We start from the raw sequence: 18,963 nt of genomic DNA, 5'->3' as shown, positions 1-18,963 counted from the left end.
TAATGTAATCATTAATATAAAATGAAGTCAAATACAAGAGTTGTATAAATATTAGGATAAATTAAAATTTCTAAGAACACATCTTCATCAGAGCTTTGGAGAGGCAGTGTACTCATGCCCTCAGTAGATTACGTATATATTGGGATAATCATTTATTAGCTAGAGGAAAAGAAAGGAAGTCTCTCTAAATGTGTAATTAAGAGTATAATTTCACCTTGGTTTAAAGGCTACTCTTTTGTACTTACAGTGTATTCAGAAGGAATTTTTATTTTCTCCATAATTTAAAGTACTTAAGTATGTTCTGATGTTCTTTGAGATAGCAGTGTTCTAAATGGTCAGCAGGTGCTTTCAATTAGACATCTACTTTTAAATAGGAGTGTCTGTTATCGACTTTGTTTATTTTCTAGCACTGTGCTGTGGCTTCCCTACATCCCAAGCGAAAACAAGTGACAGAATTGTTACTTCGGAAAGGAGCAAATGTTAATGAGAAAAATAAAGAGTAAGTGTCATGGTGGGAGGGGTTGCTCAGTTCTTCAATAGGCAGCACTGTGCAGTGGGAGTGGAAGTTACCTTTTCCTTTTCTGCTCTCCGTAGTTTTATGACGCCCCTGCACGTGGCGGCTGAGCGAGCTCACAACGATGTCATGGAGGTTCTGCATAAGCATGGAGCCAAGGTAAGGCGTGGACCTGACAGAAAGCGCCCGGCTCACCCTTAAGGATCTTGCCACTGCTGTGACGGCTGCTCTTCTGTCTCATTTCTCTGAATAAATTAATCTCATGAAGGACTGCTAGCTTGTATTTGAATTCACAGACTCTGCTTTTAAGCTGATGTAAAACCTTGTTAGTAGTAAAAACACTTGTGTTTCTTTGTAACTGAACGTCACTCTTCTATAAAGCAAGTAAAACGTAGCTACAGTCTTATCCTGTGAAATATATTTCAACTTTACATTGTTTTTAAAATTGATATATTTTGGTAGTCAACATTTCAGTGATGTTTATCATAAAACGATTTATGTAAATGATAGAAAGTCATTATATCTCGAACTAGAAATTCCTAAGATATTTATTTTAAAGAATCTGTATTCCTTCAAATTGCTACTGATGATAATTTTCTCAAATATCCTCTATACTAAAGAAGTATGAAATTTGTAATAATCATTTTCTATTGGCATTATCTGAATAATATTCTCTGAAACCCTATGAATCTCTTGAGGGAGGATGGAAGCAACCTAGTTATTTTCAGAGATCAGGACTTGCAAAGTCTCAAATCCTTAGGGTGCATATTTTAAAGGGGTGCTCTCCAAAGCAGGTGCAGACACCCTATGGCGCCTACATGAGCCATTGGGCACAAGAAAAAATATTAGAATTTTCATTTATATTATTTTTATTTTCTAATGAAGAAATGAAAATTTGCTAGTATTTAATACACAGAGTGATGCTAGCACCCTCACTAAGTCCATGTGTCAGCTGGGGAGAACTGTGTCAGCTACCAAGGCTTACCTGAGGAAGAATGGGGCCTCATGGTCTGGAGGAATTGTCAGGAGCAAACTCATTCACTGTTCACTTTCAGCACACTGTGACCTACTGCAGTTTACATGTGCCCAAATTTGTGGATTTATGGGTACTATCCTAAATGTTGGAGGCCTGGTGGCACAGTGGTTAAGATTTCATCTGCTAACCAAAAGGTCAGCAGTTCAAATCCACCAGCTGCTCCTTGGAAACCCTATAGGCCAGTTCTACTGTGTCCTATAAGGTCGCTGTGAGTCAGAATCAGATCGATGGCAGTGGGTTCAGTGAGTTTATCCTAAATGTTAGAACTTTTATAAATACCATACTTGATCATCAGAGAGTGTGGTCCTCTCAGTCTTTTATATCATAGAGAGGTCCTCTGATTAGTTCATGGAATAATATTTTCAGGAGTTATCATACTTAGTGGTTGTGCATTTTTCTTTTATGAAAATAAGAGGGTTCAAAATTTGCTGATAGTTCTGAGATGGCAAATGACTATTACTTTCATGTAGGGTTTTTTTTTTTTTAAGGAAACATAATCAGACCCTTAGAGATAAGTTACATTTTTTAGAGTGAATGAGAAAGTAACTGCTTTCTTAAAGAAACTATTAAAAATGAAGACAGCATTTTGAAAATAGATTCTTGGAAAATGTCCTCTGTTTTGTGATTTTGTTGCTGAAAAATTATGTAAATGTGTCACCCAACATCATAGCTACATAAAAAAAAAGTGAAAACAGAATTTTCTAACCTGTTTAAAAGCTTGTCCTAATTTGTGTTTAGGGGGTTTTTGAACCTATTAAAAATATTTTAACACAACACCTCCAAATAAGTTTACAAGAACACTGAGAAAGATGAATTTTTTCTAGCGAATTGCAGTTAAAACCATTGCATACTTAGTAAACTATGGTAAAAATAAGCATTGTGGTTTAGTGACCATAGCTAACAGGGTACTTCTTCCCTTGGCTCTGCATACCTGTGTGAAGGCTCCTCAGCTGGTACAGCTGCTGGAACCAGCCAGCAAAATAAACTGAACTTCAAGTCAGACCTTCAAACCCCTACATCTCAATTTTGTAATAAGATTTTTAAAAAATTTCTTTAATTAGAGCCAAAAGATAGTTTGTGTTATTAGTCATTAAAATATTTAAAAATTTTTAATTGTTTATTTCATCAGTATTTCATTCTTTGTGATTTGTTTTTTGCTTAAATTTTATAAATGTTGCTAATAGTCTAGCACTGCTTGCACATGATTTATAAATAAACGCAATATTGAGAGGGTTCTCCAAACGTTTCTTTTAATCACAGGGTGCACGATCCAAAATTTTGGATATCATTGTATCAAAAGAACAATTGAAGTTTTTAATTAAAATCAGGATGGGAGGAAATGAAAAGGACAATGACAGATTTATTAGTAGTTTTGTAGGTACAACTAGTGTATTTTTATAAAAATTATGTCTTGCTCTATCAAGCAGAATATACCGTAAAGTAAGTGGCTTTCTGCTACACTTAAGAGCATTCTATGTTGATCATTGATCTACTTACAAAAATATTTTATGGCATTTATAATCTTCTTATAAAACTATGAATAATGCCCTCCATTTTGAGAAAACCATATTTATTTGTTGTCTCCCAGGAGTCATTTGATTTCATAAAGGTTCAATGAATAATAGAATTATTTTATAACCTATCCTAGTCAGCATTGCTCTAGGTCAACACTTTTCTGCCGTTCATGTGCACAGTACGTTCTCTTTAGTAACGTCTATTCATCAGTGGGGCATGTACAGCTCAAACACCCTGCCGGTGATGGAAAAGGACTTCTAGACTAGCCTGTCCTCCCTAGTCCTTCCTCTGTAGCTCACTCAGTTGAGAACTCCTGCTGTTAGGCACTTTAAAAGGGGAAGGGAACTATCATACTTATATCAGGGTTATGAACCAATAGATGCCGATTGTCCATCATCCCATTCACTCATCCCCGGTTCCAAGACGAGGATATTCCTCAGGATGTACCTGGTGATTAATGTGTTAGTAAAAATTCCCTCTAAAAACCTGACTTATCGACTGTTAGACCCCAGTTTTTGTTTGTTCTGCATTTTCTTTCAGGGGAACTCATAATTTTGATTTGCTTTTTGGGCAACTCATGGTTTCCATTTGATTCTGAAAGCACCTTCTGAACAAGCAGTCCTGCCCCTTAATCAGGAGTCAGCCTTCTTCCACTGCTCCCACTACTTTGTTGTCTTCCCCTGTGGGTGATGAGTCTATCTCTAGGCTGTTAAATCAGAAGAGAAGAATTTGAGAGAGATCTAATTACCACTAGCTCATTTGTCATTCTTGGACAGATAGAACTTATTAATAGTTTTGTAAGTCAAAACATTGTTTTATCCAAAGTTTGATGATAAATACAAAGTTCAGGTTTATCGTGCATTTTAAACTAAACATATTTTGTATCTAACTTAGACAGGCATGCTGAAAGTCTAGAATGTGCTACTTTTTAGCTTTGTGGCCTTGGACTTAATTTTCCTGAGCCTCAGTTGATTCATGCGGTAGGTGATAGGTAGGTGTTAGTATCTCCCCTACAGGCTGTTTTTTTTTTTTTTTTTTAATCAAATGAGCTAATGTATATAATGTGTGTGTGTTAATGTATATAAATAGGTATTATAATGCCTGGCAAACAATGTTTTGCTTACTAGTGAGTATGAGCATATTTTTTCCCATGTTTATCTTTTCAAACAATTATATACTATGCATTTCCCATTAATTATCTAAATTTTTGGTTAAGACATATATGATCCCATTACAATGGCTTTTTGATCCACTAACTCTACAAATATTGAGATGCAAAAGGATCGAGAGTGTCCGTTAGGTACTGCAGGAAATGCCAGTTTAGAAATTAACACAGTTACTGAAGTGAACCAGTTTAGCGGTGTTAGTTATAAAGAAGGAAGAGAAAGATGAAAGCCACTAAGGACGGAATAATGGTATTGCCTGGAAATGAGGTGGGTGTTAGAATGGACTTAGAAACTGGAGTACCGTTAACGGAAATGAGAATGCTAGACAGAATAACTTTTTTCCTCCACCCTGATAATGATTTTGTGCTTCGCTTTGATAGGATAGTGGAGCGTTTAGGTACAGCTAGCAGTTGGGAATACAGCACTAGAATATGACGGGGAGTTTAGAATTAGAAATATCTATTGGGAAACCATCCTCAGATTTATTGTTAGAGCTTAAGCCCCAGCTACGTATGTTATTATTAATTCTTAAAAACAAAAAAATTTAATTCCGAAGTGCTTTTTCTCATCCATAAAAGCACCGTCGTTTCTCCACTAGTGAGCATCTGTTAAATGTGTGGAACATGAAGAAATAGCTTTTGATTGTTCATATATTTTACTTTGACAGATTTATTTATATTGTGTGTAAGAAGAAATTGTGTCAATAGTAATTGGCATTTAATGGGCTTATTTCTCACATCAAGGAGTAATCAAGAGTCTTTGCTCCCTTTGGAGGAACACATTAGCTATTGTAAGGTTTTCATTAATGCTATTCTAGAGGTAGATTGGTAAATAGATTCTCTTAGCCCAAAGGTGTTAAAATACATTTAAAGATATTATAGATCCAAAGCATCTTTTATAGTTCAGGTGAGATCTGAGGTTTGATCACATGAAAATAGAGTTCGAAAGGGCCAGTGTATTAAGAGGTATTTTAGTTAAAATTAGCGGAGATCAAATGAATCTAGATTAAACACGTAGGGAAATATGTTTTATATTTACATAAATGTATATTTGTATATTTATTGCTTCTGTGGGATAACTATCTGGCTGTCCCACAGAGCTAATCTGCAGGAATTGTAACTGAGATTTACAGAAGACAGGAACGAGAACTTGGAAATGGTTGGGCACCTTGCCGACCATTCTGTCTGCGTCTCTGTCTGTCTCTCTTTTTCCCTTTCTGAGGCTGCATGATTTTTTTTTTTTTTTCTGCTGGGCTTTGTTCATCTGTTTCATTCTTCTTTCTACAGACTGTTTCTAAATATGGCCTTTTCAGCCCCTCTTTTAATGTCCGTGGCTTAAAAGTATACCACATGCAGCGCACACCATCTCTCCCAAGTCTCAAGGATGAGAAAGACAGCATATGAATGAGACACTGATTTGCTCAGCACAGCCGTTGGATTGGCGCCGCCTCGTCTACTTAGCTGTCTCAGGGAGTTAATTTTCAGACAGGGCATGTGATCGAAAATATAGCAAAAAATATATATAAGCATTGTAACTTGAATTCATATGTTCCTCTTTTCAGTGAGCTTGTTTCTCCTAAAATTCCATAGGAATTCTGAAGGTTTGTGTAAATAGTCATCTCAGGAGCCCTGGAGGTACAATGGTTAAGCACCTGACTGCTAACTGAAAAGTCGGTGATTCAATCCCACCAGCTGCTCTGCAGGAGAGGAGACCTGGTGACCTGCTCCCGTAAAGGTCACAGCCTAGGAAGCCCTAGGGGGCACTTCTACTCTGTCTCACAGGCTTGCTGTGAGCCTGGCGATCTGCTCCTGTAAAGGTCACAGCCTAGGAAGCCCTAGGGGGGACTTTTACTCTGTCTCACAGGCTTGCTGTGAGCCTGGTGATCTGCTCCCGTAAAGATTACAGCCTAGGAAGCCCTAGGGGGCACTTTTACTCTGTCTCGCAGGCTTGCTGTGAGCCTGGTGATCTGCTCCCGTAAAGGTCACAGCCTAGGAAGCCCTAGGGGGCACTTCTACTCTGTCTCACAGGCTTGCTGTGAGCCTGGTGATCTGCTCCTGTAAAGGTCACAGCCTAGGAAGCCCTAGGGGGCACTTTTACTCTGTCTCACAGGCTTGCTGTGAGCCTGGTGATCTGCTCCCGTAAAGGTCACAGCCTAGGAAGCCCTAGGGGGCACTTTTACTCTGTCTCACAGGCTTGCTGTGAGTTGGGATCAACTCAACGGTACAAATAAATAAATAGTAGTAGTCTCAAATTCAGCTAGGCAACAGAAATCTAGTTTCATTTCTCTTTTAAATTTTCTTTCTAAAATTTAATTTCTCAGATGAATTCTATACTCTGAAGTGAGTTGTCAACGCATTAAAGGATTAAAAACCTTCTGAAATAAAACACTGGTTACCGTGTCAGAATTACGGTTGAAGAATTTGTGGTCATTTTTTTCTCTATTTCACTCCTCATAGGGGCTGATGCCCAGCCATATTCATACCACCAGAGATATGTATAACTACTTTAATAAACCTTAGATAGCAAGTTACATGATACTGTTATTACAGATAAAATGAGTTGTGTATTTTTCAAGATTAAGCAACTCTGTAAACACTGGCATTCTTTTTTCCTTCAAATATCTAGGCAAAGAGGAATGAATGGGTTTGGTATAGATAGGTAATATCTTAATATTCCCTGATGTTTATCCAATATACAGAACAGCATATTGCAAGTAGTATTCTTTATCATCAGAATTTACTCAATTATTGCTCTGGCGAGCTAGTCACTTATCAGCTATTTTTAAACACCGATTTGTGCAAGGCATTGTACTTATTGCTATGGGGGATATAAAAAGTTTGAATCTGATCGAGATCCTTTTCTAAGGAACCTAAAATCTAATAAAAACTTTGTCTAACACATGAATATCCATTACACAGATTGGAAAGGGGTACAGATAATGAGAGAAGTACAGCTAGACTGCTGTTGGGGTTCAGAGGAGAGGATCACGGTATCACCAAGTTTCTGTTTTGTTACCCTGTGTGTTCCGTTGAATGAGTGCTTCCATTACATTACTTGTAGTGCTTCAGGTTTGTTGTCTGATGAACTCTTCATAGGTATTCTCTTGTTGCTGTGATAGTTTTTAGAGTTCAAGGTAAGAGTTATGGTATCCTTTCATAATAAAAAGAGTATGCATTTGTTAGAGCAAAGCGTCTTGTGTTACACTGGTTGTCTTGTACTTTATCAAAGGAAATTCGGTTTTCTAAAGTATTAGAATACAATGCAATCTATAGAAACGAGTAAATGCCTTATGCATATATAAACAACAAGGACGAGATGATGTAAAGCTTCAATATATAATCAAATTTTGGTTTTTAGCTTTCTAGAGTTATCAATCAGCCCTCATCAAATGGTTGGATTTTTTTTTTTCCAGCCAAATATAAAAAGTTCTTTTTATAAATGAATTCTACCAACCATTTATACATTTTTTCCCGTTCATTCAGAAGACGTTTGTGAAGCTCCAGCTACATCCTAGACATTGTGGCTTCTTGGGGTTGGGAGTGGAGAGAAGAGTTACATTCAAGACTAAGTTATTGTCATCGCTCTTCAACATCTTACAGTCTACAGATAGCATTTAGCACAGAGCCTCATATCAGCAGGTTCTTAGTAAATGTTTGTTGCACTCCCTTCCTTATGAGACTGCATAGGAGGTGAACAACTTAGTTCTAATTTTGACAGTGTATACAAGGAAGGGAATGTAAATCAGAGAGAATAGCATGTAAATCAGAGAGAATAGCATGGTAGAGGAATGAAGATGTACCGTGGAGTCAGACTCAGGACTCACCTTTCCAAAACAGGAGGGGAGACGAGAAACATTAATTTAAATAAGATCAGTGAGAGGAGATGGAGCCCTGGTGGCACAGTGGTTAACAATGCAGCTGCTAGCCAAAAGGTCAGCAGTTCAAATCCACCATCTACTCCCTGGAAACTATGGGGCAGTGCTACAGGGTCTCTGTGAGTCAGAATGGACTGGATCACAGTGGGTTTAGTAAGAGGCGACTTTGCCCTCTCCATTAGCATGCACCTCAGAGTGAGTGAGAGACGAGACTGGTCAATCTGTTGTTCTCTATATTGCACTTAGTTATACCACACGTATGTATAGTGAGAATCTCTTGCACACAGTACATAGTGTGTTTTTAATGTTCACAGTTCTGTATGTACTTTATCTGGTCTTGAATTGATCTGCTCAGGTCCTGGAGGTAAAACTAGCTGGTCTTGGATTTACTGAGAAACTTAACATCTATCTCCACCGTAGCATTTTGCTAAGGTGGTTGTAAGGGTTATCTTGACCAAAGGCAAATTCTACCTTTTGCAATGACTATAGATTAAAAAAAAAAAAAAAATTTTTTTTTTGAATAGAAACTAACACTTATGTAAAATGGGGTGCCAGGAAGGCTGGAACACAGCAGGCCTAGCAGATTGTAATGAAAAGTGAAAGTAAGAAGGAAGGTGGCCTAAAAGTAAATTACACATGGTCTTAAAGTCATGCTATGAGATCGTGTTTTATTCGAAGGCACTGAAAAGTCACTTATATTTGAGCTAAGAAATAAGACCTGTATTTTTGAGTAGTAATTTTGAAACCGTATTCCCATGATCCATTGCTATCATTGAATAATATAGCCTTAACAATTGATTTTTCTCATAAGAATTTATTTGCAAAGGGAACAGAAATAGATGCTCAATTTCGTGTGCCTACCCAACGATTTTTCAGATGAATGCACTGGACACCCTTGGTCAGACTGCTTTGCATAGAGCTGCCTTAGCAGGTCACCTGCAGACCTGCCGCCTCCTGCTGAGTTACGGCTCTGATCCCTCCATCATCTCCTTACAAGGCTTTACGGCAGCACAGATGGGAAATGAAGCTGTGCAGCAGATTCTGAGTGGTGAGTTTCAAGAGGCAAATTGGGTTTCATGCTTTTTCTTCCATTTCCACTGATAGACACAGACAAACTTTGCACCATTTGTTTTCAGTATCTCTTAGGAATTGTTTCTCTGGTTGAATTTTTTTCATGCCCTTCCTTGCTGGTAGGTTATACTGTGGTCCTCCCCATCTTCCTCGTTTTGGAGGGGGAGGTCATGAGAAGGAGGCAAATACCCTCTTTAATTTTTTTATTTTTAAATTTAAAATCTGGCTTATGGGCATTATGACCAAAGACAACCTAAAACTCTGGTAGCCCTGCTGCTGCTGTTGTTAGTTGCTGTAAAGTCAATTAGGACTCATGGCAACCCCATGGATGCAGAGTAGAACTGCCTCATAGGGTTTTCAGGGCTGTGACCTTTTGGAAACAGATCGCCAGACCTGTCTTCCAAGGTGCTTCTGGGTGGGTTTGAACTGCCAGCCTTTCAGGTAGTAGTCAGTTTGCACTACCCAAGGACTCCTATGGTAGCTCTAAAGCCTATCAAATAGAGAATATTACAAAGTATTTATATGGTAATGACCTTTAATTAATCTTACATATATAATATTATGACCTGCTTTTTGTAATTCCTGACTTCATTGCACTGTTAAGAAATTATCATCTTTTCTTGGTTTAAATATAATTATAAAATCTTGCCAAATGTTGCAGTTCCTACTTAGTACAGTGTTAGTTATTTTATCTGTTTAGTGTATTGATATGAACATGGACACTGGATTCCTAAGCTCAAAATTAGAGCAAATAACACAGTCTACCCTCTAAATAATGATGAACCCAGAACAAAAGAAATTTAGTGTAATTGGCTCTTTTCTCCATCCGTTTAAATTCATATCTGCCTGTATAGTGATTATGGTCTAGCTTATCCCACTCCTGATGCCGACTGTGTCAATGTGAAAATCTCAGAATCCCACTATTCTGTCCTCAACTATGAAGATATAGCAAATCCCCACTTTTTCATTTCTCTGTCCAGTTCTAACACCAGCTGCCCATGTGACACTTCTTTCTTTCACCCTAGCCTCTTAGAGCTAGGTCAGACCTCACAAGTTAAAAGGACACCATCCTTCAAACTGCGAAATAGGCAGATGCCAGTCACAGGTTTGGTAGTCCACAAGACACCCTAACTTCTGACCTACTGGCTCCCACTACTCCTTTTGGTTCAATAATTCACTGGAATGACTCAGAACTCACGGAAAGTGCTGTATTTATGATCACAGCTTTATTGTTTAAAAAAAAAAAAGATGTAAACAGAGTGACATCGGTCAAGGTCTGGGAGAGTTCCCAGTGCAGAGCTTCTATGTCCCAAAAGGTTTGCTGCTCTAACCAGGAGTCCCATGGAACTTCCTTGTTCAGTCCTTTCCTGGGGCTTCATTGCATAGGCATGATTGAGGCCTCATTGCATAGGCATGATTCATTGAACCTTGTTTCCCTCCCTCCCTGAGGTCAGCTGATATCAGGCTACCAGGTAGTCTTTGTAGCCTGGCCGACTCCATGCTTATCAGCACAAATCTTTAGATGCTGTTTAGGTAAAAAAAAAAAAAAAAAAAAAAGGTACCTCAGTTACTGAGGAAATTCCAAGAGCGTAGAGTTATCATTCAGGAAATAAGGGCAAAGACCACATTGCTTTGGGTGAAGTTAAATTCTTTAACCCACAGTTATATAACAGTCTGGAACAGTAAGTTGGAACAAGTCACACACTGGTAGTCAGAAGTCTCTGGTTCCTTTTTCCTACCTGTAATCCAATAGCTCTTAACTCTGTCAGGCACAGTATCCTGTTTTTATAACAAATATTTTATGGCATCCTTTTACTATACAGAAATTAAATTAATGGATATTATGACCTAACTATACAGATACCTTTCAAAATATCTGTATTAAATGCCCTAACTATAACATGGAGTCCTTGGCTGACACAAATGGTTAAGCACTCACCTACTAACTGAAAAATTGGTGGTTCGAACCCACCCAGAGGTGACTTGGAAGACAGGCCTGACAGTCTGCTTCCAAAAGGTCACAGCCTCGAAAACCCTATGGAGCAAGTCTACTCTGTACACATGGGGTCACCATGAGTTGGAATCAACTCCAGGGCAACTGTGATGGTTAAAGTTGTGTGTCAGCTTGGCTAGGCCATGATTCTCAGTAGCTCGGCAGTTACGCGATGATGTAGTTTGGCAGTTATGTAATGACGTAATGCGACAGTCAGGTGATGATGTAGTTATCCTCCATGATGTGATCTGATGGGATCAGCCAGTCAGCTGTAAGGGGAGTTTTCGGGGCGGGGGGTATGTGGCCTGCATCCTCTGTGTGTGTGTGTGTATTCACACATTCTGACAAAGCTTGCTTTCTTGCTGTGGATCCTGCACCTGGCTCATTATCACCTGACTTCCGGTTCTTAGAACTTGAGCCAGTGGCCTGCTGTACTGCCTGCTGATCTTGAGATTTGTTTTAAGTAACTAATTATTATTGTGTACTTTTTTTTAATTAAGTACAGAATTACTATGTAATAGCTTGGACATGACTACATTCATTGAAAACATTGATCCCTACAAATATCTAAAGGACCCCGAGAGGGAAGGCTATACCTTGGGCTCCTGCTGTGCACTAAAGTGAGGAATTTTCCAAGGCTTGTGGAGATCACGTTAGAGCTGCATCAGAGCTAATCAGGCACATGAGAGTAGTTGTGCAATGTTGTGGAAGCTGTTGATTAGCACCTACTTTCCTCATGCTAGTTCATTCTTGGATAGTGACCATTCTAGGTCAATTTTGGATCAAGACCTTCAGACAGTGAAGGAAGACTTATCTAGGCATCTTCACTATCAAAACCAATAAAGAAATGAGGCTTTCTATTACAGAATTTCAAGCTCGAACTATTAAAAGTTTGTCTTCATTAACTTTCTGTAGCTACAGAGTAATAAACATTTTTTAAAAGAAGATAACACTCATTGACTAGGAAATATTTTTGCCTTCTCAATAAATTCTAATAACTTCTAAAAGTAGTGACTTGTTAAATACATTCTAAATTTTTCACTTGTCTTTTACTGAGAACCATTTAGTACTGAATTTTAAGTTTTTGTAAGATATAACCATGAATCAGGTAAACTTTAGGTATTGCAAGAAGCCCCTGGTGCTGCAGTGGTTAAAACAGTCAGCTGCTAACAGAAAGGTCTGTGAATCAAACCCACCAGCTTCTCTGCAGGAGAAAGATGTAGCAGTCTGCTTCTGTAAAGATTACAGCCTTGGAAACCCTATGGGGAATTCTACCCTGTCCTGTAGGGTTACTGAGTCGGAATCAACTTGATGACGGTGGATATAGCCATTGTATCAAAATTTCTAATAATGTTATGCATAATTTTTAGAGATAATTGACAAAATGAGAAGGAAATGACTGAATAAATCAAGCAGATTATATCCATACAGTGCTTTTTAAATGTCTTCTAAATGAATGTGGTTGGAATATATGACTTCTGGTAAAAGAATTAAATGCTGAAAATCACAGATGCTGTATTTTTCTTCAATTATTTTGATAATACCATTTAAAAATTTAACTTTAAAATAAAACACTATATAGGTAATACTAATTTAGAATATGCCAGAACTTTTTAGTTTAATTCTTAATGTTCTTTATTGTTCTGGAAAGATAATACAAATAATAGAGTTATATGGTAATGCCTTAGCTTTGAAAGATTTTTTAAAAAATGGAAATTGTTTAGAAGAGGATATAATTTTTAAACTAATATTTCTACCAGGAACTTGAGTATTTACCATTTGTGGGTCATGTACTAACTGAACTTTTCAGTTACACCTACATTTACTAGTCCAATTCCAGGTTACGTCTGTAATGACTCTTTAAAGAGTGCATCAAACATACAGGATGTATATAAGTTGGTAGGGGTTTGTTCAGGGTAAAATTTTAAAGATTCATGTAACTACACCTGTTAAATACTGAATTTGAGATCCACCTTTAGAAATGTACTTCTAGCTCTCAAGTCTGTAGTTGCCAATGGTTTAGATTAATAAAGTTTTAATTATAAATTTCTGGTAATATTTATATAAAAATTAATTCCAGAATAAAGAAAACAAGGTAAGCAACTTCTCATAAATCAGTGTTTTAAAACATCCTTTCAGCGAATTTGACTTCTTCCTCTAGACCTGCTTTCCCTATACCTGCTCTGCGCAATATAGTAGCCACTAGCCACAGGTGGCTAAATTTAAATTAATTAAAAGCAAATAAAAGTTACACATCAGTTCCTCAGTCACGGTGGCCACACTTTAAGTGCTCAGCAGCCACACGTGGCTATCCTAGTTGGACAGCACGGGTAGAGAGTTCTCATAACTTATTCTGTAAAGGCCAGTATTCCTGAATGAAGCCCTTTAGATGAGGAAGAGCTAAAGTGTTTCTTCGGAAACCGAAAGCCCTTTCATAGCATCACTTGATCACCCCACTTTGGCAGTGGCTCAGAAACGGTGTCCCTGGTCCTAAGATACTGCAGTCTTAAATCTGGAAGACTCACTTTATAGGTGCAAAAACGAAGCTCTTCAACAATTAGTCCAGAGTGACAGGTAATAGATCTTGGTCTCCTGGACCTCATCTTTCCTCTCGTGTTACATGAGTGTGTGTACGGAAGTGCATTAGCAAAGCCACACGTAATGTCCGTGAATGTACTCTGAGTGATATAAATTATTTTCTTTGAAAACCTGTTTTATTTGGGCCAATGCGAAATGAACTTTCGGTTTGTTTATATTGAATTAATCAAAATAATTCAATTGTTAGCCCCATTCTTCTGGGCCAATCAACCTGACTTAATTATATTCTATTTAACATTTGTATCATAGCTCCCAATTATATAGACATTTGAATTCCCCTGAAGCCATTTAATAAATGTGAATTAAACACATATCTGTATTTAGTGGGCTTTTTGTTGTTTTCACTGACTGTACTTTCTAAGATTACTTCAGTTTCAGGAATAGTACTTCTGTTCTACATGTGAGGAATTTGATGCCAAAAAAAAAAGATGACTAAACATGAAGTACTAAAAGCTTAGTGAGTTCCCTAGCTTTGATGTAAGAAATCTATGGCAAAGCTTGCTCTACAATACTACGTAAAACCAAAGTATCATGAAGGTATTCTTGGTCTCGTGGTCTTAGGTTTCCTCACTCCCCTTTGCCCCATTTTTTTTTTTAAATTAATTTTTATTAAGCTTCAAGTGAACATTTACCATTCCAATCAGTCTGTCACATGTAGGTTTACATACATCTTACTCCCTTCTCCCACTTGCTCTCCCCCTATTGAGTCAGCCCTTTCAGTCTCTCGTTTCGTGCCAATTTTGCCATCTCTTTGCCCAAATTTTTAACCAGAAAACGTGAAGGACAGGGTAGCAGGAATGGGAGAGAATTTGTGTCTTAGGATTTATTTAAATTTGGCTTAGGATGAGATGGGTGTTGAATGAAGGAATAAATCATTTATTTTTTTAATCTAAAAAAGGTTGAGTAAAAATCTCTATTAGATCTCAGAAATTTCTGTCCCCTTAATCTCTTCACAACCACCAAATAATTTTCTTAACTAAGATTCCTCAGGAACCAGTAATGATTTTTCCTTTTTTTTTTTTCTTTTAATGCAGAAAGTACACCTATACGTACTTCTGATGTTGACTATCGACTCTTAGAGGCATCCAAAGCTGGAGACTTGGAAACTGTGAAGGTAAATCAGTGCTGTTAATGGCTTAGGCGGCACTATTCAACCTTTGCTAATCGAGTTATTAATATTTTTAAGCTTTAAATAAATTTACTCAAGTCCAAACAATAAAAGGAGTGGGTTTAGAGTACATCTATAGATTGGGGAGACCTTTTAGTACTGAGGATATCCAAGTATATGCCTTATAGCCTAAAAAAATGTATATTTATATTTATTTCAAATTATAAATAACTATATTAGAGGAGACAAGAACTGTGGGTTAGTTCTGCAGTCAACCAGATTGGCCTCTTTTGAGCTCAGAGAATGCTAGTTAGTACTTTTCCAAAGAGTTGATGAGATTGTGGGCTCTTTTTTACTACTCAGACTTCCTCCTGTAATGTAAAACTTGTGTCACCTGAAAAGTTCTTGTTTTTATTCTTACTTTCATGCCTTTTATGTAAGCAGTCACTTTTCTTCTGGTTATATGAAAGCTCTTTTATTTTCACTCATATTAATTGTTAATTTTGGCCAATACGTAGGTGGTTCAAGCCCAGGGAATAGCATGATAAACTTCGAAGCAGTGTTTCTTCATCTTTTCCCAGAAATTCTCACATTTACGCTAGGAAAGCATTCTTATGATCCCTCAACCGTTTGGAATGATTTGTATGTAGAAGTTAGATAGTCTTTTCTATGTAACTTCACTTGCCAAGAAAATTTTATTAATCTTATTTGTGGCACAGAAACAATGGTTGTAGATTTAATTATTTTCAAATATAAAATTATATTCTAATATTCAGTATGCTTTTTAAAAAACACATACACTTCCCATGTATAATCATTCACAAATCATGAAGTTAGCAAAGAGAGATTTGGTTTTGGTTTTTGTTTGGAGGTTGGTCTTGCAGTTTTGTTTTTATTTGTTTCTTTTTTTTTTTTTAGAGAAAAAAAAAAAAGAGAGAAGCTATACATAAAATTGGTATTGAGCATCATACCAGTTTACTTTTTTGTCAGGCAAACTTCAAACTTCATCACCTCTTATTAAGCAAACTCTGTATTTTTATAATTTTTAGCAGACGAATTTTATTATTCTTGATGATGCCCACTGGTTGAAAATGACAGTTGCCAAAGAGTGTAACACTCAGATCTCTCAGGAATAAAAGTAAAAAGTTTTATTGAAAGAATAAAACAGTTCAAACTGAGCAACACAATGCAATGCGAGGTCACAAAGTGTTCTGGTGTGCAGAAGACAAGCAGGAATTGTACAGTAAAAGCAGGAATTTATTGAACTAAAACCTGATTGATTGACATTTAAAATCAGTTAAGTAATGATCTTAAAGAAAATCACAGGACTTCAGAGCTTCCTGTTACTTGGCTATAACTGAGCAACTGACCCCGTGAGTAATTGATTAATGATCTGTTTTCTAACATGGTCTCTTAACTTTTGCAAACGTTTGCAAGACCCCTTCCTTGGGTATTCTTAAACAATCTTCATTGCAGTCTTCACTGTTTGTGAAAAACAATTCCTTCCTCTTATCTATTTTAAATTGTACATTTCTGAAGCCTCTCTGTAAGGTCACGGGTTGTTTTTCTCAAAGTTAACGATAAGTTGGGGAAGTAGAAGTCAACCTTAAGGCAAAATGAAGCTTGTTTCAAAATGGAGTTTGGCCCACAGTTTAAGTCTGCCATCACGGTACTGCCAAACACTTCAGGTTTAAAGTGTTCCTTCACACAGTAAACACTTTCTAAGCTCTGTTGCTTGGGAATTTTATTTTTGTTTCATTATGTAAATACTCCCAAGCTCTCTTCCATCTTATAATAGCATTCAAATTATTTAAAGAAAAATAGTAAATTGCGGTTGTAATATATACTGGAGAGAAACTTTAAAGTTCCCTGCCGTCTAAAATTATGTAGTATTTTTTTTTTCTTAAAAATACTTTTATCATTTGCAATTTACTCTAATAAAAGAAAATTCTTAAATATAAAAGTGGTTCGAATTCCTTTTCTGTATCACAATCTGCCCATTATAATTAAATTGATATGTGGTTCTTAATTCCATGTATTTTGTATGTAATAAGCAAATAAATATAGCATAGCTTTCAGGTTCCCTAAACAATTCATTCACGATGAAGGCCAAATATATTTTTATCAATGGAATGGATATGGAAAAGAACACGAAACAGTAGAAATTAAGTAAGAATTAGGCTTGGTAAATTTCTTTCCCTGGAGGCCTTAGAAAAAGTATTGTCGTGTTGTTGTTAGGTGCCATCAAGTCGGTTCCGACTCACAGCGACACTATGTACAACAGAAAGAAACACTTCCCCTGTGCCATGCTCACAATGATTGTTACGCTTGAGCCCATTGTTGCAGCCACTGTGTCAATTCATCTTGTCGAGAGTTTTCTTCTCATTCACTGACCTTCTACCAAGCATGACGTCCTTTTCCAGGAACTGACTTCTCCTGATAACATGTCCGAAGTATGTGAGACAACATCTCACCATCCTTGTGTCTAAGGAGCATTGTGGCTGTGCTTCTTCTGAGACAGACTTGTTCGTTCTTTTGGCAGTCCATGGTATATTCAATATATTTTACTAACACCATTATTCAAAGGCATCAATTCTTCTCCGGTCTTCCTTATTAGAAGTTAGGTATTGAAAGAAAAGGCTGTTTGCTGAGTAAAGTATTTGAAATAATGAAAAGTTGGTAGGAAGAATGTGAAATTGTTTTAGAACTCAAAAAAAGAAATTGAAATACAATGGAAAATTAAAACTTCCAAATACTAAAAAGAAAATAATAAGCAAGATAAGCTTCTATTTTTGTAACCTGGCAAATATGAGTTGTGTTTCATTTCCTACCTCATCCGTATTTTTCCAATATCATCTGCAAAAATAAATAATCATAATAATGTTAATTTAGAATTTAACCATCAGGTGATTGCAACCAGTTGTTACAGCCTTTTCTTTTTAGTTTACATATTCACTTATTTGTATAATTATATTGTTTATTACTTTTTTTTTTTTAATATAGCCTCAGACTCTTAGAGTTGACAAAATTGTGGGCTCCTCCTTACTTCCTTTCTCTTATCATGTAAAAATTGTACCACCTGAAAAAGTCCTTGTTTTTATCCTACCAGAAGAAAGTCCTACTGTGCCCATCAGTAGAAGCAGCTGTCTCCCAGGTTCTTGGTTTTTACATAATAATAGCTCATTACAGTGGCAGGAGCTGTACAAGATTGAAGACTTGCCATGAGACTTGTAGCCTAGAAAATACCACTGTTTTCTCTGCTTTATTTCCTTTTTTAAAATTTTCATTACCTTTCTTCTCACCACTTCTCTAAAATGGGTCTCTTAACCCCTATTAGCCTCAGTTTATTTTCTGTAAAATAAGGATAATGATCAACTTAACAGCTAGATAATAATTTCCTCACTGAAAGAATATGAATTTTTTTACAAACCATAAATTATTCAAATGTTATTTTTATATAATCCACCCACCACCGCTATCTCGATGCAGCCTATTGTCCTTTGCTTTCCTTTCTGCCACTTTGTATGCAAACATAATTGAGCTTATAATTTTGATTTGCTGAAATGGTAGCAATCAAAGGGAGAGAAGGAAGCAGAGAAGAGATTTGAAGGATGTAGCTGAAGAAATGGAAGTAAATACCAAAAACTAGAGTATGATTAGAATTAGATGGACTTGTCGTGTCAGACAGACTTCCTCCGACAGATCAAGTACTGTTGACTGCTTTGCTCCGGTGGGTCAAAGGGCCAAATGGGTGGTCCAAGCAGAATTAAAATAATTTTCCCAGAGCCTTCCTGCTTGCTTGATCCACATGAGAGGAGACAAGAACCGTTGGTTAGTTCTGCAGTCATCCAGGGTTGGTCTCATTTGAGCAAAGGATGGCTAGGAGAATGCTAGTTAGCACAAGCAGGCATTCTGTGACAAGCAGTCTCAGTGTGGAAAGACCTATAGAAATGAAAAAGCAAAGATCATTTGCCTTGAAAATGCTTGATTTATTGTGGATTTTTCTATTCGATTAGGATTTTGGCTAGGAAATGTTAAAAAGGATTGAATTGCTCTGTAAATAGTAAAAATATCTGTAGTCACTGTTA

The 18,963-nt window shown here is 36.9% G+C and overlaps 1 protein-coding gene across 1 annotated transcript in view; it reads left to right on the top strand.

The window, feature by feature from the left end:
• TNKS (tankyrase) overlaps positions 1-18,963 on the top strand; it is a 201,564-nt gene that overhangs the window by 133,199 nt on the left and 49,402 nt on the right. Inside the window, exons 10-13 of the mRNA XM_003412556.4 lie at positions 408-499; positions 595-673; positions 8,982-9,153; positions 14,802-14,881. Of these exons, the coding sequence (XP_003412604.3) occupies positions 408-499; positions 595-673; positions 8,982-9,153; positions 14,802-14,881 (423 nt within the window). The remainder of the gene's footprint in view (positions 1-407; positions 500-594; positions 674-8,981; positions 9,154-14,801; positions 14,882-18,963) is intronic.

The sequence above is a fragment of the Loxodonta africana genome, chromosome 19, assembly GCF_030014295.1.
Source record: "Loxodonta africana isolate mLoxAfr1 chromosome 19, mLoxAfr1.hap2, whole genome shotgun sequence".
Taxonomy (NCBI): Eukaryota; Metazoa; Chordata; class Mammalia; order Proboscidea; family Elephantidae; genus Loxodonta; species Loxodonta africana.
Note: the sequence above shows the minus strand (reverse complement) of the source record. Positions and strands in the feature narration are given on the sequence as shown.